The sequence below is a fragment of the Gymnoscopelus braueri genome, assembly GCF_963280865.1.
Source record: "Gymnoscopelus braueri genome assembly, chromosome: 7".
Taxonomy (NCBI): Eukaryota; Metazoa; Chordata; class Actinopteri; order Myctophiformes; family Myctophidae; genus Gymnoscopelus; species Gymnoscopelus braueri.
Window position 1 is genome coordinate 42685151 of NC_137608.1, and position 18916 is coordinate 42704066.

General features: G+C 40.8%; 1 protein-coding gene and 1 long non-coding RNA gene across 2 annotated transcripts; one reads left to right on the forward strand and one right to left on the reverse strand.

Annotated features, from left to right (window-relative positions):
* Positions 1–43: 43 nt before the first annotated feature.
* LOC308088553 (beta-1,4-galactosyltransferase galt-1-like) lies at positions 44–18197 on the reverse strand. The gene is made up of 6 exons (XM_080433030.1): positions 18165–18197; positions 17899–18064; positions 3508–4181; positions 2040–2367; positions 739–914; positions 44–403 (listed from the first exon to the last, which is right to left on the reverse strand). Exons 3-6 carry the CDS (start codon positions 4098–4100, stop codon positions 178–180), a joined length of 1323 nt encoding a protein of 440 aa, XP_080289156.1. The 5' UTR covers positions 4101–4181; positions 17899–18064; positions 18165–18197; the 3' UTR covers positions 44–177.
* On the forward strand, positions 5695–6967 carry LOC308088332. The gene is made up of 3 exons (XR_013933433.1): positions 5695–5728; positions 5830–5904; positions 6003–6967. It is a non-coding gene; the product is annotated as an uncharacterized lncRNA (long non-coding RNA).
* Positions 18198–18916: the final 719 nt, after the last annotated feature.

Genomic DNA, 18916 nt, shown 5'->3' on the forward strand with positions numbered 1-18916 from the left:
TTTGACAATAATGATATGGCCAAAATAACGACGCCAGCTTGAAAGTAATTAAACTGCACAATAATCTTATGAATTGACTTTGCCCCCGGGCAGCTGGTAGCCCCCACCAAACCTGTGGCTGTAGGCTACTGCACTGCACGTGTCAGCCTGTGCAAGTGCGTCCATGCTCCATCATCTTTATCCCTTTGTCTTCAGCATCCCTATTCCCCGCAGGACCTTGTCCACTCTGGGGATCAGCTTTTCATGGAAGTCCCACAGCCGGGTGTCAACGTGTAGCTGCTCTATGGTCAAGCTGCCCCGTAGAGCAACCCGGACGTGAATTATCCGACACATTTCTGGAGGGACCTTGAATGTATCCCCGAAGTTCTTGAGCACTTCGTGTACTGATATCTGCTCCACCATCCTGTTATGCACGCACACAGAAAATAAATCAGACGATTGCCACAGCTGATACTGCTCATGTTATGTTCATATCTGATACTATGCTATAGAGCTCTAAATGCAGATTTGACAGCAACAATGTTTTTGCTCTGTGGTCTTACACTTTGAGACTGGTTCTTTTTGTACAGAAAGTGTATTAGTAAAGTATGTGCAGATAGGTGTTGTGTCACCACATTGTATTGACTTGGAAAAGTCTTATAGCATAACTTTCGAGTTGAACTATCGATAGCCTCAAAGAAAGCAAAATGATAATATTTGAGGCTCACAAATGTAGTATCATTTGGCCGCCTACTGTACCTTGGCTGAACTATCATCTTGTATGGGTGGTATTTTGTTCGGTCTGGCTCTTCTCTATAGATGTGCTCCAGAATATTTATTCCTGGCACCCCTTCCCACTGGGCCAGGTGGAACTTTGCACTGGGCTCAAAGTGGTGCCATGGAAAGATGTGATTCTCAATGAGGAACACCCCAGCCTATAGGATGGAAGGGCATAGGGCATTGAAGATGAATAGAAGATCAAATCGAAATTAATATCTGTATGTGATTATTATGTTATGAAGTAACATGTGAGAAATGACTTCAAAGCAGAAGGCCCACAACACTCCAGGTTAAATAAAAGTGTTAAGGTGCACGGCTCAACAATGTGATGAAAGTAAGGAAATAGCCAGCACGCAATAAATATCCTTTTTCACATAGTTTAAAAAAACAAACTATGTGAAAAGGATGTAGCATGTAAAATCTAAATGCATTGTCTCTCTTTCAAACCAATTATTAGTGCATATCCGCATTTCCACCCACCAGGTCAGGTAGGTTATTGTGGGCCAGCAATGTTCGGAATTCGCCAATCAGGAATATGAAAAATGGGACCGATCCGTCTTGATCACTTGACTATAGATATAGATACTATAATATGTACCGTTTTGCGTGAAAATTTGTAGGAGTAATTATTAAAGAATTGTGCAAAACTCGGCCTCCTGGTGGTGCTTTAATAGGGCAATGTTAAAAGGGTGGCATTTGTTCCTCAACGTAGTGCGAATCTGCGTGCAAAGTTTCACCGCAATCGGGTGCTGCGTTCATGATTTGCGTCATTTTGTTCAAAACGGGCCACTCCGGCAAACTTAACTCAATTTTAGCCAATGAGGATGGAATATGAAAAATAAAACTGATCTGTCTTGTTCACATGACTATAGCGATCATGTGTATTGTGTACTGATTTGATCTGAAAGGAGTAATATCTTCCTTTTTATTTTTTTACATAAGTCGGCCTCCTGGTGGCGCCTTAAAAGGCAGATGTGAAAAATGCAGGATAAGGATTCTTCCTTAGCCTCTAGGGAGTGTGCATACAAAGTTTTACACAGACTGGCGCAGTTATAGATAAAAGCACGAATCGGCCTGTTATAGCGCGACCATGTAGCTGATTCAAAAAATTTCAAGTGGCATATCTTCCTCGGCCTAGTGGGAATGTGCATGAAAAGCTGTGTTCATGCATTGAGGCATTTTGTTCAAAACGGAGCACTCCTGCAAACTTTGGAAGACAATCTTAGCCAAACAGGATGGAATATGGAAAATCTGTACACACATCCATAGTGAGCCCTTACCTTCGGTTGCTGCTGTTGGAGCTGGTCCATCAGAGATACAAGGCTGTTCTGATGATATGGTACTATTATCTCATCCATGTCATTCAACAAGACATAGCGAGAGCGGCTCATGTATCTGTATACACACTCATTGAGTGTGGTCAGCTGGCCAAAATAATGCAGGTCACCTCCATGTGAGTATTTCCATCCCCGTGACGGTTGGAGGTGCTTGTCTATAGGCCAGGAAACCATCTCTACGAAACCCTCCTGGCTGTAACTGTGCAGCAAGCGGTCAAGATCTGGACCACAGCTGGTGTTGTAGACCACCACTCTGTCCACGCCCAGCAGCCTGGGGTACGGTGAGTTGCGGGTCATCAAGTGAGGTGCCCAAAACAAACACAAAGCAATTCTGTCAGCATTCAGTGTGTTTTTTTTCATACATAAATGCATTAGAATGCACCCATCTCATAAACACAAATGCATGAAAACCAGTAGGCTTTTTACTATTTAACCACCAGAATTCTGGGCATGTCATAATAGGTGAACATTCAGAAAAAAATCACACCCAGTGTGAAGTGGGCGGTGTGGTCACAGTGGTCATCACAGTGATGGAAGTCCACTTAAAGAAAAGTAATATTGTGGACCAACCATTGTACACCCCTAACTTTAAAAAAAACCATAAATGTGTTTTTTTTAAGAAGAAAAAAAACCCATAAATGTTTTTTTTTTAAAAGTGCATAGTCCTATTTATAGGGCTATGCACATGTGTCATGTTTCACTAGCCAATCACAGTCCTGAATAGACTGTGATTGGCCAATCACGGTGCAGGGTTAGGGGGGTACAATGGTGGCCAATCACAGCGCAGGGTTGGGGGGTGCAATGGGTGGGGGGGGTACAATGGTGGCCAATCACAGTGCAGCGAATGTCGATGTCCAAACCTCACATATAGGGGCGGTTTCACCGCCCAAAAAATAGCAGATCCAAAAGCTTGATCTTGTAGATGGGCAATTTTCAGGGAAGATATTTGGTGTAGATGGAGAAAATGGGGGGGCCATGGATAGACCCCTGGGGGACCCCAGCTGTCAATTAAGTATATAGGGTTAAGTAATCTTGTGTGGCCAGACAATCATACATCTCCAACTACTGATAAGTCTGAGGAAATCTAAATGAAACGTGTGGGCTTGAATGGCAGAGAAAACCAGCACTAACAAACCTACGCCCACTGCTTTGACAACCAATCCTGAATTCCTGATACCATCCCAATATGAAGGATCGACCTAAAGTCTTTGCATTGGTTCTGCAAGGCTGTTATTTTTTAAGTTGCCGAAGTGTTTCCAGACAGTTTTAGCCCATTCATTGAATTTAGATGTCACCAGATGTATCAGCAGGTGGAGATCTCTGTTCAAGTGTGGGAGTCGGGGTGTGAGGGGGTGGGGGGGCTTTCAGGTAGGAGCTGCTGGCTAGGGTTGAAGTGGTTAAAGGGGCTGACCTGTACATCTCCAGTGTCTGTGTGAACTGAAGCACATTGTTGTAGTCTCCGAACAGGGTGGAGATGCAGACCGTGAAGTCAAACTGGGGCTTTCTCTCCTCTGTCCCGCTGCTCTCCAGGTTACCTATGGGGAGGAGGTCGTGCTGGTGTGCCTCTATGCTGCATTGGTGAATCGACAGGGTAACGTGGGTCGCGTCACAGCCCGCGGGGATCCGACACATGACGTCCGTAGTCACGAAGGGAAAACCGAAATTATCTGCGTGCTGTGAAATGCTAGCCAGAGTGCCGTGGATGAGGTTGCCACTACAGCAGAAAACACAGTGAAGGGGCATGATGGAATCTCTCCTGAATATACCAATGATGCGCAAATCCCAACCCTCTACCCTACGGTCCACGTAGGCTGAAATCAGCAGGTGTTTGGTGTTGTTGAGAGGGGTTATGGTCTGGGTAGAGGTCCGGTAGGGGCACATATGTTGGGCAGGACATGGGTCCGGAATGGGTCTGAGTATAACTGGGTCAGTTATATACCATATACCACCAGTTAATGAAGAAATTAAGAAAACAGCAAGGCAAAACCATTTTTGGTTCTTCATCCAGCCTCAGGCAGTAGCGATGCAGCTCTTCCAAAATCTTTGATTATTCATCAACCAGCTGTAGACAGGACTTGATGGTACCTGATGATACATAAAAAGTATGGATCACCAATACTGTCACTATACAAAATTTACATTTCAACCAAGCAAACATATGGTGAAGCAGCTGGCCATCTGTGTATAACTGCTTTAACAGCGCCCTGGTCACGCCCTCTTCTAAAAACTCCCGGCAAGAGGTAGAGCTATCAAGACGTCTTCCTTGTACCACTTGAAAGGTTGCTTCCCTGAGGCAGTGGAGTTCACAAACGAGCCCCCACATCCTTCACTGGCCCCCGGGACCATACAAAATACATTGTGTGAAGTGAATTTCTATGATGTGTACCAGGGCAGGAATTTCATGGAGGCCATGAAGGCCAAGGCCGCGCGTACAGTAGCCCCTCAGTTTGGCTTTCTCCCCCTCAAAAAATGATATACCCTGATATGCCTCACCCACACTGCCCCAGCTTATTGTACCTGTGCCTTTCTTTTTTGGGCGGTGTAGCCGCCCCTATAACTGCACTGATGGGAAATGTTTACGGTTATTAAATGATCCATTCCAGATGCAACGCGAGAAAACTAAAGGGCTTTTTAAAATTAGTATCAAAATGAAACTACTGATGGCAAATATATTTACGGATGACAGCTGACCACGCCTGAAACACAGATGTTATTAGCTTACGCAGACAGCCAACCACATTTTTGTACATGCCAAACAGTAACAAAATATAGTGGTCAGAATGAAAATGAAATTATGCATCCTATGTGTATAACGCATCATGAACATACTTATAAGGCATTATAATCTGTATAATACCCTGTATAATCATATCTATAAGAGCTCATAAATACTCATAATGCTTTATAACCATAACCATAAGACATTATAAGGCCTTTTATAATGCCTTATAAGTATCAAGTGTTATAATACTTCATAATTGCTGCCAAATTGGTAACAGTTTCTATGCATCCCAAATTAATTCTCATAGTTATAATCCATTATAATCAATTGATAATGCTTTATTATCACTGTTATAATGTGTCATAACCATTATAATGCATTATTATAATGCATTATACTACGATTATAAGTTATTATAAGTGGTCATTTGTTACTTTATGATCATTTTATAAAGGCTTTATTATCAAGTTTATAATGCCTTATTATCACTTATAAGGCGCTATACTGTGATTATACGTTATTATAAAGTGAACATACAGTATGTGACATTATGATCATTTTATAAGGTGGTATTACATTTTTATTGCCTTTAAATCACTGTTATAATGCATTATAATTACTGTTATAATGCAATAAACTATGATCATAAGTTATTATAAGTGCCGTTTGTTACTTTCTGATCATTTAATAATGCTGTATATCGTTGTGGCTGCCGCACTATGTTTCTGTTCAACTTTATTTTTTGTTGTTGTTTTCTCTGTGTAATAAAGTTGCCAATATAACGTCATTTCCTGCCGGAACATTATTTTGGAAAGTGTTTCCACACGGCTGGGTATTGCGCTTCCTGCTACAGTCTTGTCGTGTCACGAATGAATTGTTTGTTCCGTGTGTTGGCCGGTGACATCTAAAGGTGCGTTTTTGGTTCATGTTTTGTATTTTCATTTGTAATTTTGGGTTCTTTGTCTAATTTTATTATAAGTTTCATTCATTGGTTGTTCGTATTATTTTCAGTTGTTTTGTTTGGGAAACCTGGACTCCCTTCTCCCCCCCGTGCATTCCTTTTCATACCTACATGCAGCCAGAAAGGTGATTTGTTTTCTATTGTTTTCTTTTTGTTACACGTTATGGTTTGGTTTGGTGTTTGTGTTATATGTTTACTTTGCTTGTTTATTTTTCTATCACAGTTTGACGGTGTTTAAATAAACTGTAATCCGAACGATCTGCCTCATCATTGCGACTGGGAAGGAATGACAGTCAAACTTTATGCATAATCCATCGGGGAGTCCAGGCCATCACCACCACCAGCCTGCGGCAGCGTGTCTACCAGCGGCAGTGGAGCGGCGCCCAGCAGCAGAACCGGCATCAAGTGGCGGCGTCGCTAGCGCTGCTAGTCCGTAGCTAGACGCTGCAGTGCAGAGGCAACTTCACGCCCCCCCCCCCCCCAACAAACACTACTCACTATTGCGTGCGCGTCAACCAGCCAACACACGTTTTCGCTTGGTCATCAAAGAGGCACAAAGGTTAGTAGTCTACACTACACTGGTGTTCCAAAGGAACTGTGAGGCTACTTTGTGAGGTGCAAGGAAGAGACATTAAAGAGACATTTCTGAGGAAAATCGCATCGTTTACATTCATATGCAAATGGGGCATTGAGTGCAACACTTTCAGTCCTTTATTCATGTCGACAATGGGTTGGTCTATGCATTTGCCAAATGGCTCTTTTTGGTTTAATTAAATGCCTGCGCATTCAACACTTTGTTTATGAGGCTCTTGAAATGGTTTAGGTGAATTTTAAGGTATAAGTGCTTGGTTTTTATTGTTGGTAAAGTGTTTGGGTCATATTGAGAATGTCACTGCCGACATCTAAAGGGCCGTCACAGCCAAAAGAAACTGCACAACCTATATTGCCAATTACACAAATGGAACCATTGCAATCAAAGGAATCGGGGCCACCCAAATCAAGGGCATCTAAAGTGGTTAAAGATGCTGGTACAGATATTGAGAAACAGGCTCTGGAGCCTCGTAGAGGAGAGAGAGAGTGCAGACCAACTGAGAAAGGGAAAGGTTTCCAAGCCAACAAATTACATGCATTATTGGGTAAATTTGACCGTGTCTACGAACACTGGAAGGTCGAGGCTAAAAATACAAAGAAGGGTATTGTTAATGACGCTGCACTTGAAACCTTGCAAGATAATGTTGATGCGTTGGAAAATTATTCAAAAGACCTAAATGAAAGGTATAATGAATATCGAAAAATGGAAATTCCAACACACAATTTTCGTCGTAGAATTGACAAGTGTAATGAGGTCACATCAAATCTTGTCCATGATGCGAAAACACTGATTCAACAAACTGGGGAAGAGCTATTAGACTGGCCTCTCTGAAGCCATTACATCTAATAGGCTACCTATACCGGAGCCCAACGTTTTCACCAATGATCCATTAAAATATAACCTATGGAAAACATCATTTCAAACTCTAATTGAAAGGAAAAACGTCCCAACAGTGGAAAAGATGTATTTCCTGCAAAGACTTGTCTCCTCTGCAATAAACAAGGACACGGACTGCACAACTGTCATAATTTTTCAGCCAAGTCACTCGCTGACAGAGTGCAGTATGTGCAAAGAGAGAAGCTTTGTTTTGCCTGCTTGACACCTGGGCACCAATCAAGAGGATGCAGAGACAGATTGACATGTGATACTTGCAACAGACGCCACCCTACCTGTCTTCACGATGAAGATCGTGTGAAGCCACAACCCAAAAGGGAATTCAGTTTCACTGAGGATAAAGGACAGGCAACACCAAGTCAATCAAACGCTAAGATATCACACAGTGTTGTGCAAGAAGGAACGAGCATTCAAACATCATCCGGTGTACAGTACACCGGTACAATGGATGATGTTTGAATGCTCGTTCCTTCTTGCACAACACTGTGTGTGTCATTGTTACAACTTTATAGGAAAACAGGTCGCTTATAATAAGGATGCATGGCAACACTGGTTGCGCTGTGTTTGACAACATTAGTTGCTTGTTACTTTGTAGATTTTGATTATTATTACAAAACATACATTAAGTCTGTAGTTCTCTTTCTCTCACATGCACACATTATTAAGTCCCTTTCTCCCTCTTGCTCCTCTTTAGGAAACTATGCACAGGAATGGGGGTGTGTGTGTGTGCGTGTGGTTGTGCGCGCGTGAGCGTGGGTGTGTGTTATGCAGGGCTGGGTAAAGTTCCTTTTCAGCGATGTCAGGGACGTCCTGTTTCACACACACACACACACACTCACTCACTCACTCACTCACTCACTCACTCACACACACTCTCTCCAAAATGAATCAAGTGTACTTTCTGTGCGAACTGTTAATAAACTATATTCAATCAAACTATCTGTGTGTGTCTTACTATATAATAAGCAGACATGGCAAATGTGGAGTAAAAAACAGTATATCTCTCAGGTCATTATACAAGGGATAAAATAAATGGATTTCATTCTCCACCTCATTCCATTGTCCGACGTTTTAGCCTTTGCTACAAACTGAACAAGAGAATGGCCATTCCCCTGTATGAATCGGAAACACTTTGGAAACTAATGAACCCCACCCATGCGATTAACCTATGAAAGAAATAATGATGTCAATCGACATGAGGAGATCCAGGGAATCCTGTATCGAAGGCAGCCGACTGGAGACATTGGACGGAAATATCAGGTGGTGGTACCCAAAAGCCTTGTCCAGTGTTTCATGGAATATTTCCATGACCGCCCCACGAGTGGTCATCCAGGTAGGCTGAAGACACTCCTTCGAATCCTTGAGGTGGCCTGGTGGCCGACGATCCGCAGACATGTGTGGGAGTACGTGAAGGGGTGTCATGGTTGTCAGCATGGCAAGCCAGAGAGTTGTAAGCCGTCCGGCCTGATACAGTCCACTCAGGTAGGCCGAGCAGGAGAGTCCCTTGGGATCGACTCGACGGGGCCGTTCCCGAGAAGGGAGAAGAGGAACACCATGCTGCTGGTCACCATTGACTATAACACCAAGTGGGCCATGGTCAAAGAAGTTAAACGAAGGGCGGATGTCTCTCACGCCAGGCAAGCCAAATACGATTGTTCCTGGCGGAACACGCGCAGTTCCAGCCAGGCGATTTGGTCTGGGCGAGAAAACGTTCACTTTCAAAAACATTAGAAGCAGACTCGTCAAAGCTAGTGCCCCCGAAATGGTCAGGTCCAGCTTAGAGGACGAGTCAGAGAGGCCCTAAAAATTACTGAGTGAAATGGAAAGAGTGATAAGTGGATATGTTTTAATGTGGTCAACCTCAAACCCTCCGTTGGGAGGACTTGGGAAAAATAGCTTCCAGCTGGGGGGGGGGGGGGGACTGTGACAAATGCACATTATATTTATCTGCTTGATCTAGGGGTGTTATTATATCTGTTTGATATGTAACATCTGATGTACTTATGCATGTTATTATATCTGATTGATATGTGACATGCTGGACACTGTGAGATATGTGAACATTTCCTATTCACGTGAGGGGTAATGGGTCTGATCAGTGGTTGATTGAACGATTTGTGCCACCCGACTTTACTAATAGAGGGTGTGACACGAGGGGAGATCAAACAAACAAACAAACCGTGTACCAGTGAGGACGGGTGTAAAGCGGAGGTCTCCGAGGCGCCAGTTATACAGTTTAGTAAACAAAGTTTAAACGTAAACTGCAGCCAGCAACAAAGGACATACGAGCCCATTGGACCTGCCGTTGCTGCTGTGCCGTGGGACTCGAGCGCTGCGGTTCTGGGATCGAGACGCCGGTCGGGATTCATTGGAGTCGTGAGGAGCCGAGGCCGGTGAGACCAAACCGAGCGTCCATTTCTTGTTGGGATTACAAATTATAGGGGTACCCCGAAACTTAGTTATTATTTGGGCCGCTGTGCACGGAAGAGACTTTTCTTTTCGTTTGGATTAAGGAGACGTTTGCGTCGCGGGAGCGCTGTAAGAAGAGGACGGTCGCGGGGACTGTTTGTTTACTTACTCAAACCGCGTGCGTGCGTAACGGACATCTAAACACCGTGCGTGCCTGTTTATTGTTTATGTGTGACTTGTGATCCGTGGGGTTACAAAAGACAGTGGGGGTTGTTTGGGTTGGGGAAGAGCGTGTAAAGTGATTATTGTTTGTTTTGGATTTGTTTGTTTGTTTGCTTGTTTATTTATTTTATCAGGGAAAGAGATACAGGGACAGAAACCTAGTATAAACCCGAGGTGTATTATTTGTCTACCATTTGAGTTGTCAATTATTTATTTTGTGGCTTTATTATATAAAGTATTTAAGTTCAAAACCTGCCGATCCTGTTGTAATTTCCTTTAGTTAATAATTTTCCCTTAAGAGTAAAAGGGCGATTGTTACACTGTACATAAAATTGTACATAAAAACGGTCAAGATTGATTTTGTTTTTTTTGTTATTATGAAATCCATGTGTTTCACATGATTTGGTGGGAGTGTGGCTGCCGCACTATGTTTCTGTTCGACTTTATTTTTTGTTGTTGTTTTCTCTGTGTAATAAAGTTGCCAATATTACGTCATTTCCTGCCGGAACATTATTTTGGAAAGTGTTTCCACACGGCTGGGTATTGCGCTTCCTGCTACAGTCTTGTCGTGTCTCCGCAGACAGCGGAGGCATGAATTGTTTGTTCCGTGTGTTGGCCGGTGACATCTAAAGGTGCGTTTTTGGTTCATGTTTTGTATTTTCATTTGTAATTTTGGGTTCTTTGTCTAATTTTATTATAAGTTTCATTCATTGGTTGTTCGTATTATTTTCAGTTTTGTTTGGGAAACCTGGACTCCCTTCTCCCCCCCGTGCATTCCTTTTCATACCTACATGCAGCCAGAAAGGTGATTTGTTTTCTATTGTTTTCTTTTTGTTACACGTTATGGTTTGGTTTGGTGTTTATGTTATATGTTTACTTTGCTTTATTTTTCTATCACAGTTTGACGGTGTTTAAATAAACATCTGTAATCCGAACGATCTGCCTCATCATTGCGACTGGGAAGGAATGACAATCGTATCATATAACGTCTAAAATGCCTTATACTCACTGTCATAACGCATTTTAATCACTGTTATAATGCCTTATTATCACTTATAATGCATTATAACTGTGATTATAACGCATTATAACAGTGATAATAAAGGATTCATTATAATGGATTATAACTATGAGAATACATTTTGGGTTGCATAGCTAAGTGGGTAGCAATTATGAAGTATTATAATACTTGACATTATAAGTCATTATAACATGCTGTATAATGTGTTATGATTGCATTATACGTTATGAATATTTATAACTGTAATCATCAAGTGTTATAAGCATAATACAATGTATTTATACTTGAACTTATAAGTCATTATAACAAGCTTATAATGTGTTATGGTTATGGTTATAAAGCATTATGAGTATTTATGGGCTCTTATAAATATGATTATACAGGGTTATGAGCAGATTATAATGCATTATAAGTATGTTCATGATGCGTTATACACATAGGATGCATAGCAAGTGCTACCGTTATACTGTAACTAACCTGTAAGCTAAAATCTTGCAGCTATTTAATCAGGATTGTACAACTGTAACCTCAATTAAGGTTAAAACAACAGGCGTTGCCAAATGCTTAGTTTTTGTGTTATTTGTTCCGTGTTACCGACTAGTGAATCAATTCAAATTGATGACATTAACCCTCATTTAGGCTAAAGCCTAGAGGGCAAATGTCGAAATGTATTCAAATATCTTATAAGATTATAATTGCATTTTTTGCCAGATCATAATTTTTTATAAAAAGTACTGTTAGTAATTATTATCCACACAACTCACCCAAACCGTATGAAGTGAAGAATACTAGCTGTTAACCCATTAAGACCTGGAACTGTGTCATTTTTAGATTTGAGCTAAAAAGCATTATTTTACTCTTTGGGCTATTCAAAAATAGCAGATATACAAGCTCATAGCACGGCACCGAGTGCCGCGCTATGAGCTTGTAGATCTGCTATTTTTGAAAAATCGTGAAAATGTGTGCAAATCTCTGAATATATATATTTCTAAAGCGAACATTTTAACTCAAATCTTTGCTTCTGGGGGTCCCTGGAACAAATGATTTTGATGGGGGTCCGCGGCCAAATACATATCATTTAGGGGGTCCTTGACATGAAAAAGATTGGGCACCACTGATATAGAAACATACGTTTTTCAGAATACTGTTGGGATTTAGGAGACATGTAGAATCGGCTTCAGGTCTCAATGGGTTAAGATGGGAGGCCTTTTGTGTGTCACCAGTAAGGAAGTGTGGCAACTAGACTGCATGGCACATTTCCTGGCCATACCCATAGTGGGCTGGATGCCAGGACAGGAATCCACACCTGCCTTCCTGGGACTACCGGCTCTGATTTCCTTTTATTATGCATTTGAGATACTGGAGTGTTTGCGTTTAGAATACTTAAGTATTCAAAAGTACAATACATGTTACAGTACCTGAGAACTCTGGAACCTCCTAATGAATGCACTGGTTGTAGAACCACTATGATAAGACCTTTATTGATCGTGCGAGAAAAATGCAGTCGCCAAAGGCACAAAGCCTATAGAAACACCTATAGCATAGAAATGCAATTGAATCAAAACAGGACAGATGTCGTTACACACGCGACACCTCCTCACACAATGCTTCGCAATGTGGCACGCTGTGAGCTTGTAGATCTGCTATTTTCACTATATTTCTTCTTTATTTTTGACGATTTATGGAATTTATATATATATATATTGATTATGTTGATTTATTTATTTATTTATTTATTTATTTATTTATATATATATATATATATATATATATATATATATATATATATATATATATATATATATATATATATATATATATATATATATATATATTAGGGATGAGCGGGCCGACCCGGGTCCCGCAGGTCAACCCGCAGCGGGGTGGTCGAGTCAGGATTTCAGAGGCAATTATGCGGGTTGTGGGTGAGCGGGTCAGCCGCTCTCACACGCAAAAAATATATATATATATTTTGAACAACATGCTTGTTTATTTAGCCCATGACAATGTTGTGCTACTGTAGACATTTAAAGCGACTTTGGGTACTTAAAAAAGCGCTATATAAATCTGAGCTATTATGATGATCATTATCTTCTTTTTATTCCACCGCGGGGCGGGTTGAGCCATAGATTTATATATGGCTTCGCGAGGCGGGTTGGGTTCCGTGGCGGGGCGGGTCATGAAAAAACCTGACCCGCACATCACTAATATATATTAAAATATATATATATATATATATATAATATATATATATATATATATATATATATACTCACTCTCTATTCCCCAAACTAGCAAGCAAACCTTTGGGGACAGAGCCTTCAGTGTGGCAGCCCCCACCCTCTGCCTGTGGAACTCTCTCCCAATGGTGATTGGCCATGCTCCAACTCTGGACTCTTTTAAGGCTGCCTTGAAAAGAGATCTATTCTCTCAGGCTTACGGCAAATAGTTGTTTGTTGTTTTGTTTGTTTATTTGTTGGTTGGTTGTTCATTGTTTTTGATGTAAAGCGTCCTTGGGTTCATGAAAGGCGCTACATAAATTCAAGCTATTATTATTTCTTATTATTATAATCAAGAAGAAATCATGATGTATAAAATTAATCTGTATAAATACTTGCAATTGATGAAAATAATTTAGCTCTCCTCACTGCTTTGTCCATGCCAGAATCCTGACAATAACAGGATACACGTAGTTTAATATTAGTATTGGGACTGTCACTTTAAGTGTGATGACATGAAACACCTCGACTCCAATACCAACACAAAGGATTAGAAGATGAACGCAGGAAAACTTTGTGGAGGGGAAGGGAACTGGTTGGAATAACGTGTTCCTTCCACACGCTACGTCCTACCGGGGAAACTCCCCCCTGTCAGGTGACAAGAAGGTCAGTTGGCTCTCATGCATTGAAGGAGGCATTAGCTAGGCCCTGGGCTCCCTAGGCTGGTGGGGGGAGTGTAGCGCCCAGGATCACTTAGAAAATTGGCACCGGGTGAAAAAAGGGTTACAAAATCGTGGGATACATTTTTTTTTAGAGAAAAACTATTACAACCCTACGAAGCCTTGAATTCATGTAGAATTAATTTTGTTTTTGTCGCATTACTAAGCCAGTAATTTGATGCCCGGCGGAGACTCTGGTATTTTTACTTTCTTCAGTATTTACAATTTTCAATACTTTTACTTCTACCCCACTATCTCAGAGGAAAATATTGCACTTTTTACTCCACTACAATTATTTGAAAACTTTAGTTAATAGTTACTTTGTAGATTTGGATTATTACAAAACATACATTAACCACTTATATATTTCGGCCATTTGAAAATAGCTCACAATGCGTCACTCGCAGCATTGTGAGCTTGTAGATCGGCTATTTTAAAAATATTTTTAATACATTTTGAACTTGTACTTTCACTTTTGGTACTGTATAGGTAAGTATATTGTGATGCCGGTTCTTTTACTCAGGAACATTTTGAATATGGGACTTCTACTTGTAACAGAGTATCTATATTGCAGTATTGATACTTTTACTTAAGTAAAAAACATGTGAGTACTTCTTCCATCACTGTAAGAACATCAAGAACTGACATTGTTCTTTGATCTTGATTATGAGCAAGCAAGCTTTCTGGTTAAACTTCTTAGGTCAACATTATTCCCACAATGTTACCTAAGCTGTCTCTGTTCTCTTATCATTTTATTCACAAGGATCAGATTACATTTCCTTTTCAGCCATGATAGCGGAAAGGAGCCACATGAGTCCTAACATCCCTATTCCGGGCATGTCACAATAGGGGAACATTCCTAAAAACAAAACAAAAAAAGACAGGAAGGATACAAGAAGGAGCCCTGGTATACACCCCTGGGGCACACCCCTGGGGCACTAGGTAGATTAGTGATGATGATAATAAAATATGCTTATGTGTTTCTGATACAAGACACCTGTGTGTGTGTGTGTGTGTGTGTGTGTGTGTGTGTGTGTGGGGATTAGAGATGCGCGGATCGCGGTTTTAGCCGCGGTTGCCGCAGTTAACCGCAGTTTGGGTGGATTTGGGTCAATCAAATATAATTATTAATTCATATTGGATAAACCGCGGGTGAAATAATGCGGGAATTAAATTAATGATATCAATCTATAGGCCTATAATAGCTTTTAAAAAGCACTAAATTTCACCGTGTGTGCGTTTGTAGTATTTTAATATTACGTCATTTTACACCAGGCAAAAAATAGCCGCTCACGACATGTTGCTTTACAGGCAGCCAGTGTTGCCAGGTTGCGAGAGAAATAAGTAGCCAGGTCTATGAAAACAAGCCCAAAACAAGTGCCAAACAAGCCCAAAAGTCGCAACACAGAGCATTGTTTTTGCTCTGTGTTTTGTTTTCACTTTTTCTTTCTTTTTCTGTAAAGCACTTTGAGCTGCATTTATGTCATGAAAGGTGCTATATAAATAAAGTTTATTATTTTAAAAGTCGCTTATAAAAAGCTTATAAAAAGCCGACATGGCAACAAAGTGGTTGAAAGCGAAAGTAACTTAATGAAGACGTGTGCTTGTTGTTACCATGGTTGTGGATTGTATACAGTCACTGCATCGCGACAGTGGTGAGTAACACTGTTTATAAGAAAACTAACGTCAGGAAAATAACAATTATTTGGTGCGGTTGGTGCGGATCTATAAATAGGATGATATAAGTACCGCGGGTGGATGGCGGATGGATAATGAACTTGTTAACGCGGATTTGGGTGACAAAAAAAGCCATCCGCGCATCTCTAGTGGGGATATAGGCCCAGGTATGGACAAAGAAAGCAAATTAATATAGCTTTTGGTTTCGTGACCAAATGGACCCTCATCGCAAGAAGACCCCCCCCTTTCAGAGGGAACACAGATCTCTAAAGGACCCTGCATGCTTTGAGATAAGGGGAAGCCTTTATTGCTCAATGGAATGTCGTCAGAGACACACACAGGCTATTTGGTTTTCTCTCTCCCTCTCTCTGTCCTGCATCTTCAAGATAAGAATGGAACCTACAACAAGCAAATGTGAATAAACTGTTTACGTGTTATGTTCTGTCACTTTAAAATATATAATTATTGTCCTGTACTAGGACTACAACAATAATATGGACTTTTGTGTTTTTAAATGTGATGCTTCTCTTGTAAATTGGACTTCAATGCTTACCGGCTTCCTAGTTGATATAATGCTGTCATGTTTAATATCTAGACAATTCTTAATTCATTGTGATTCCAAATATCCAGTCAAATGTATTAATAGAAAGTCCCCCAAGATAATTAGCAGAAAAGCTTAGTTTTTCATAGTAGTAAGGAGAAGTGGCCTCCCACACAGCTGCCTCCAACCCGCCTCCAGTGTGACCAAGGACCTAAGCTCCCCCTTCTACCTATAAATAAGAGGGGACACCCCTCTCATCTCTCTCTTCCACCGCGCTCTCGATGAACAAGAGGGTCGACTCTCTCCTGAGTCCCCTCTTCCTGCTCTCTTCATAATCCGGGGTGACGAGCCAACACCGTCCCCCGCCGCTCTCTCCGGGGTGAAAATTCCCCCACGCTCCTGACCACGCAGCAACAGAAGGTTCGACTAGAAGTCCCTTCCCCCCATCTCTACGCGGGTGACACCCTGTTCTACGCTACTGCACGGACGCTAGCTATCCATGCTAGCCAACGCCTCAGGTTCTCCCCAGCCAAGGCCAGATGCCCTGCTCCTGCTCCGGCTGAACAGCTGCTCCGCTCCCTCTAACACGTGGGCCAAAAGCCACAAATACTGTCTCCTCAATCCGAGTTGAGTGGAGACTGAGGAGGACTGCGTGACGCAGTGAAGTAGCAGCACAGACGCCACTGCCTGGACGCTAGCTAAGCCTGCTAGCCAACTACCTCATGGCCTCTTCCCCAGAGACAATGGAATGTAGTTTTGAGGGCAGATTAGCTATTTTTAACCATTGATCTTTCTTTTTTCTTTATGACTTTAATCCCTTCTTCTCCTTTAGTATATTAAAATGTGGCCATTTGATCTGATCAGATTGTAGATCTGTTATGTGTATATTGTTGAGATTTTAACCGGTTTCATCATCTTATGAAGTATTGATCTATTGTTCTTTTCCCCATTTCATTGGTTGTTTTGTTATCATCTAGGAGTTATCTTAATAAACACTTTATTTTGATCTAAAAAGAAGTCCTTTTCCAAATGATTTCGAAGCATATATTTCCAATCAATCCCTAACCAGAATCCATGCATCATACTGTGTCCAAGATTCTTGCGTAGCCCTTTTCATGGTTGTGTTGAGGTGCAAATTAATCCCTTAATTTGCACAATTCCTTAATTTTTGGTGAAAATTAATATTTAGATTTTTCAGAAAATATTTTCAATATTTTCATAATTATCATTATTATTTCCCATAATTATTACGCCATGTCCGCTACATGTGTGTATTTGTATTACAATACTTGTGAGAACCAAATATCCTCACGTTTACTGTAAAGGACATTATTTTAATATTTTAATTCTTAAGTGTGTGTGTGTGTGTGTGTCGGTGTTAATTTTGTTGACTAAAACTATGACGAAAAAGTATCTTTGACTACCTTTTTTCACTGACAAAAAAATATAAAACTATAAAACTACGCTATGATGACAAACTAAGACTAAATATATTAGACAATTTCATCAGCAAATAAAAACTAAGAACGTTTTATGCTTAGCTGAAAATAACCGATCTACAAGCTCACAACGCGTCGCAGAGCGACACGCTGTGAGTTTGTACAGTAGATCGGTCAGATTTACAGATCAGCTAACTTCGGCACACAGCTAAAAGATTTTGATGCCAGGTTACAGACTACAGAGGTATATTCCATTACAATCAATCATTGCTTCCAGCAACTTCTTCAGTCTCACTTCCACCAACACACTCACTGGTGCATCTATACAGTACACATCAAAAACACAAATAACATCATACTGTACGTTACCTCACATATAAACTCACATTGCACAGGTAACTCCCCAGCATCCTCTATCCTGGCCTGGAATTCTGCGTTGGCTACTCGTTGTCCATTTTTAAACCAGACAATGTTGGGACTTGGTTTACAAGATGAGTGAAACATCTCCCCTCTGACACAGTGGGAGGGGCGGGGTCACACGTGCAGACAGTTCTGATCAGAAGAATAAAAACAAGATGGATGTCAGTTGCTGAGACTGTCAGGAAATATTTGACTTTGATTACATTAAAAGGCTTAAAAAGTACTTGTTTACCTGTTACAGACAAAGATACTGGTTTACTGATCCACATACCACCTGTTGTCAAAACCCTTAAGTAATAATCTCTCTCATCTCTAGCTTCTATAATATTTAGAGTAGAGTATTGGGATTTAAGGCCAGTCCACACCAATGCAACTATTTGCAACCATTATCCCCAATGGCAGTTCATTGGAGTTGCATTGGTGTGGACTGGCCTTAAAACTGTTTTGCAGTGGTGGAAAAAGTACTCAAATTCTTTACTTAAGTAAAAGTACCAATACTGCAATATAAAAATACTCTGTTACAAGTAAAAGTCCAAAAGTATTGGCATCAAAATGTACTTAAAGTACCATAAGTAAAAGTAAAAGTAAAATATTAAAAGTAAAATATTTGAAAATAGCCGATCTACAAGCTCACAACGCGTCGCGATGCGACGCGTTGTGAGCTTGTAGATCGGCTATTTTCAAATAGCCTAGGTATAAAATAAGGCGAAAGTGGTTAATGTATGTTTTATAATGTAAAAATGTATATCTGAAAAGTAATTAGTAACTTAAGTTTTCAAGTATATGTAGTGGAGTAAAAGTACAATATTTGCCTCTGAGATGTAGTGGAGTAGAAGTAAAAGTATTGGAAATACTCAAATAAAGTACAAATACCTCAAAATTGTACTTAAGTACAGTACTTAAGTAAATGTACTTAGTTACTTTCCACCACTGCTGTTTTGTTGCAAGGTGTTGTGACTAGTTGCATTGGTGCGGTCTGGCCTT

Coding starts and splice junctions, on each gene's coding strand:
- LOC308088553 (XM_080433030.1), bottom strand. CDS start 4,100: ATGAAGAACCAAAAATGGTTTTGCCTTGCTGTTTTCTTAATTTCTTCA. Junction 2,368..3,507: donor CAGACACTGGAGATGTACAG/GTCAGCCCCTTT, acceptor ACCGTACCCCAG/GCTGCTGGGCGTGGACAGAG. Junction 404..738: donor AAGATGATAGTTCAGCCAAG/GTACAGTAGGCG, acceptor CGTGCATAACAG/GATGGTGGAGCAGATATCAG.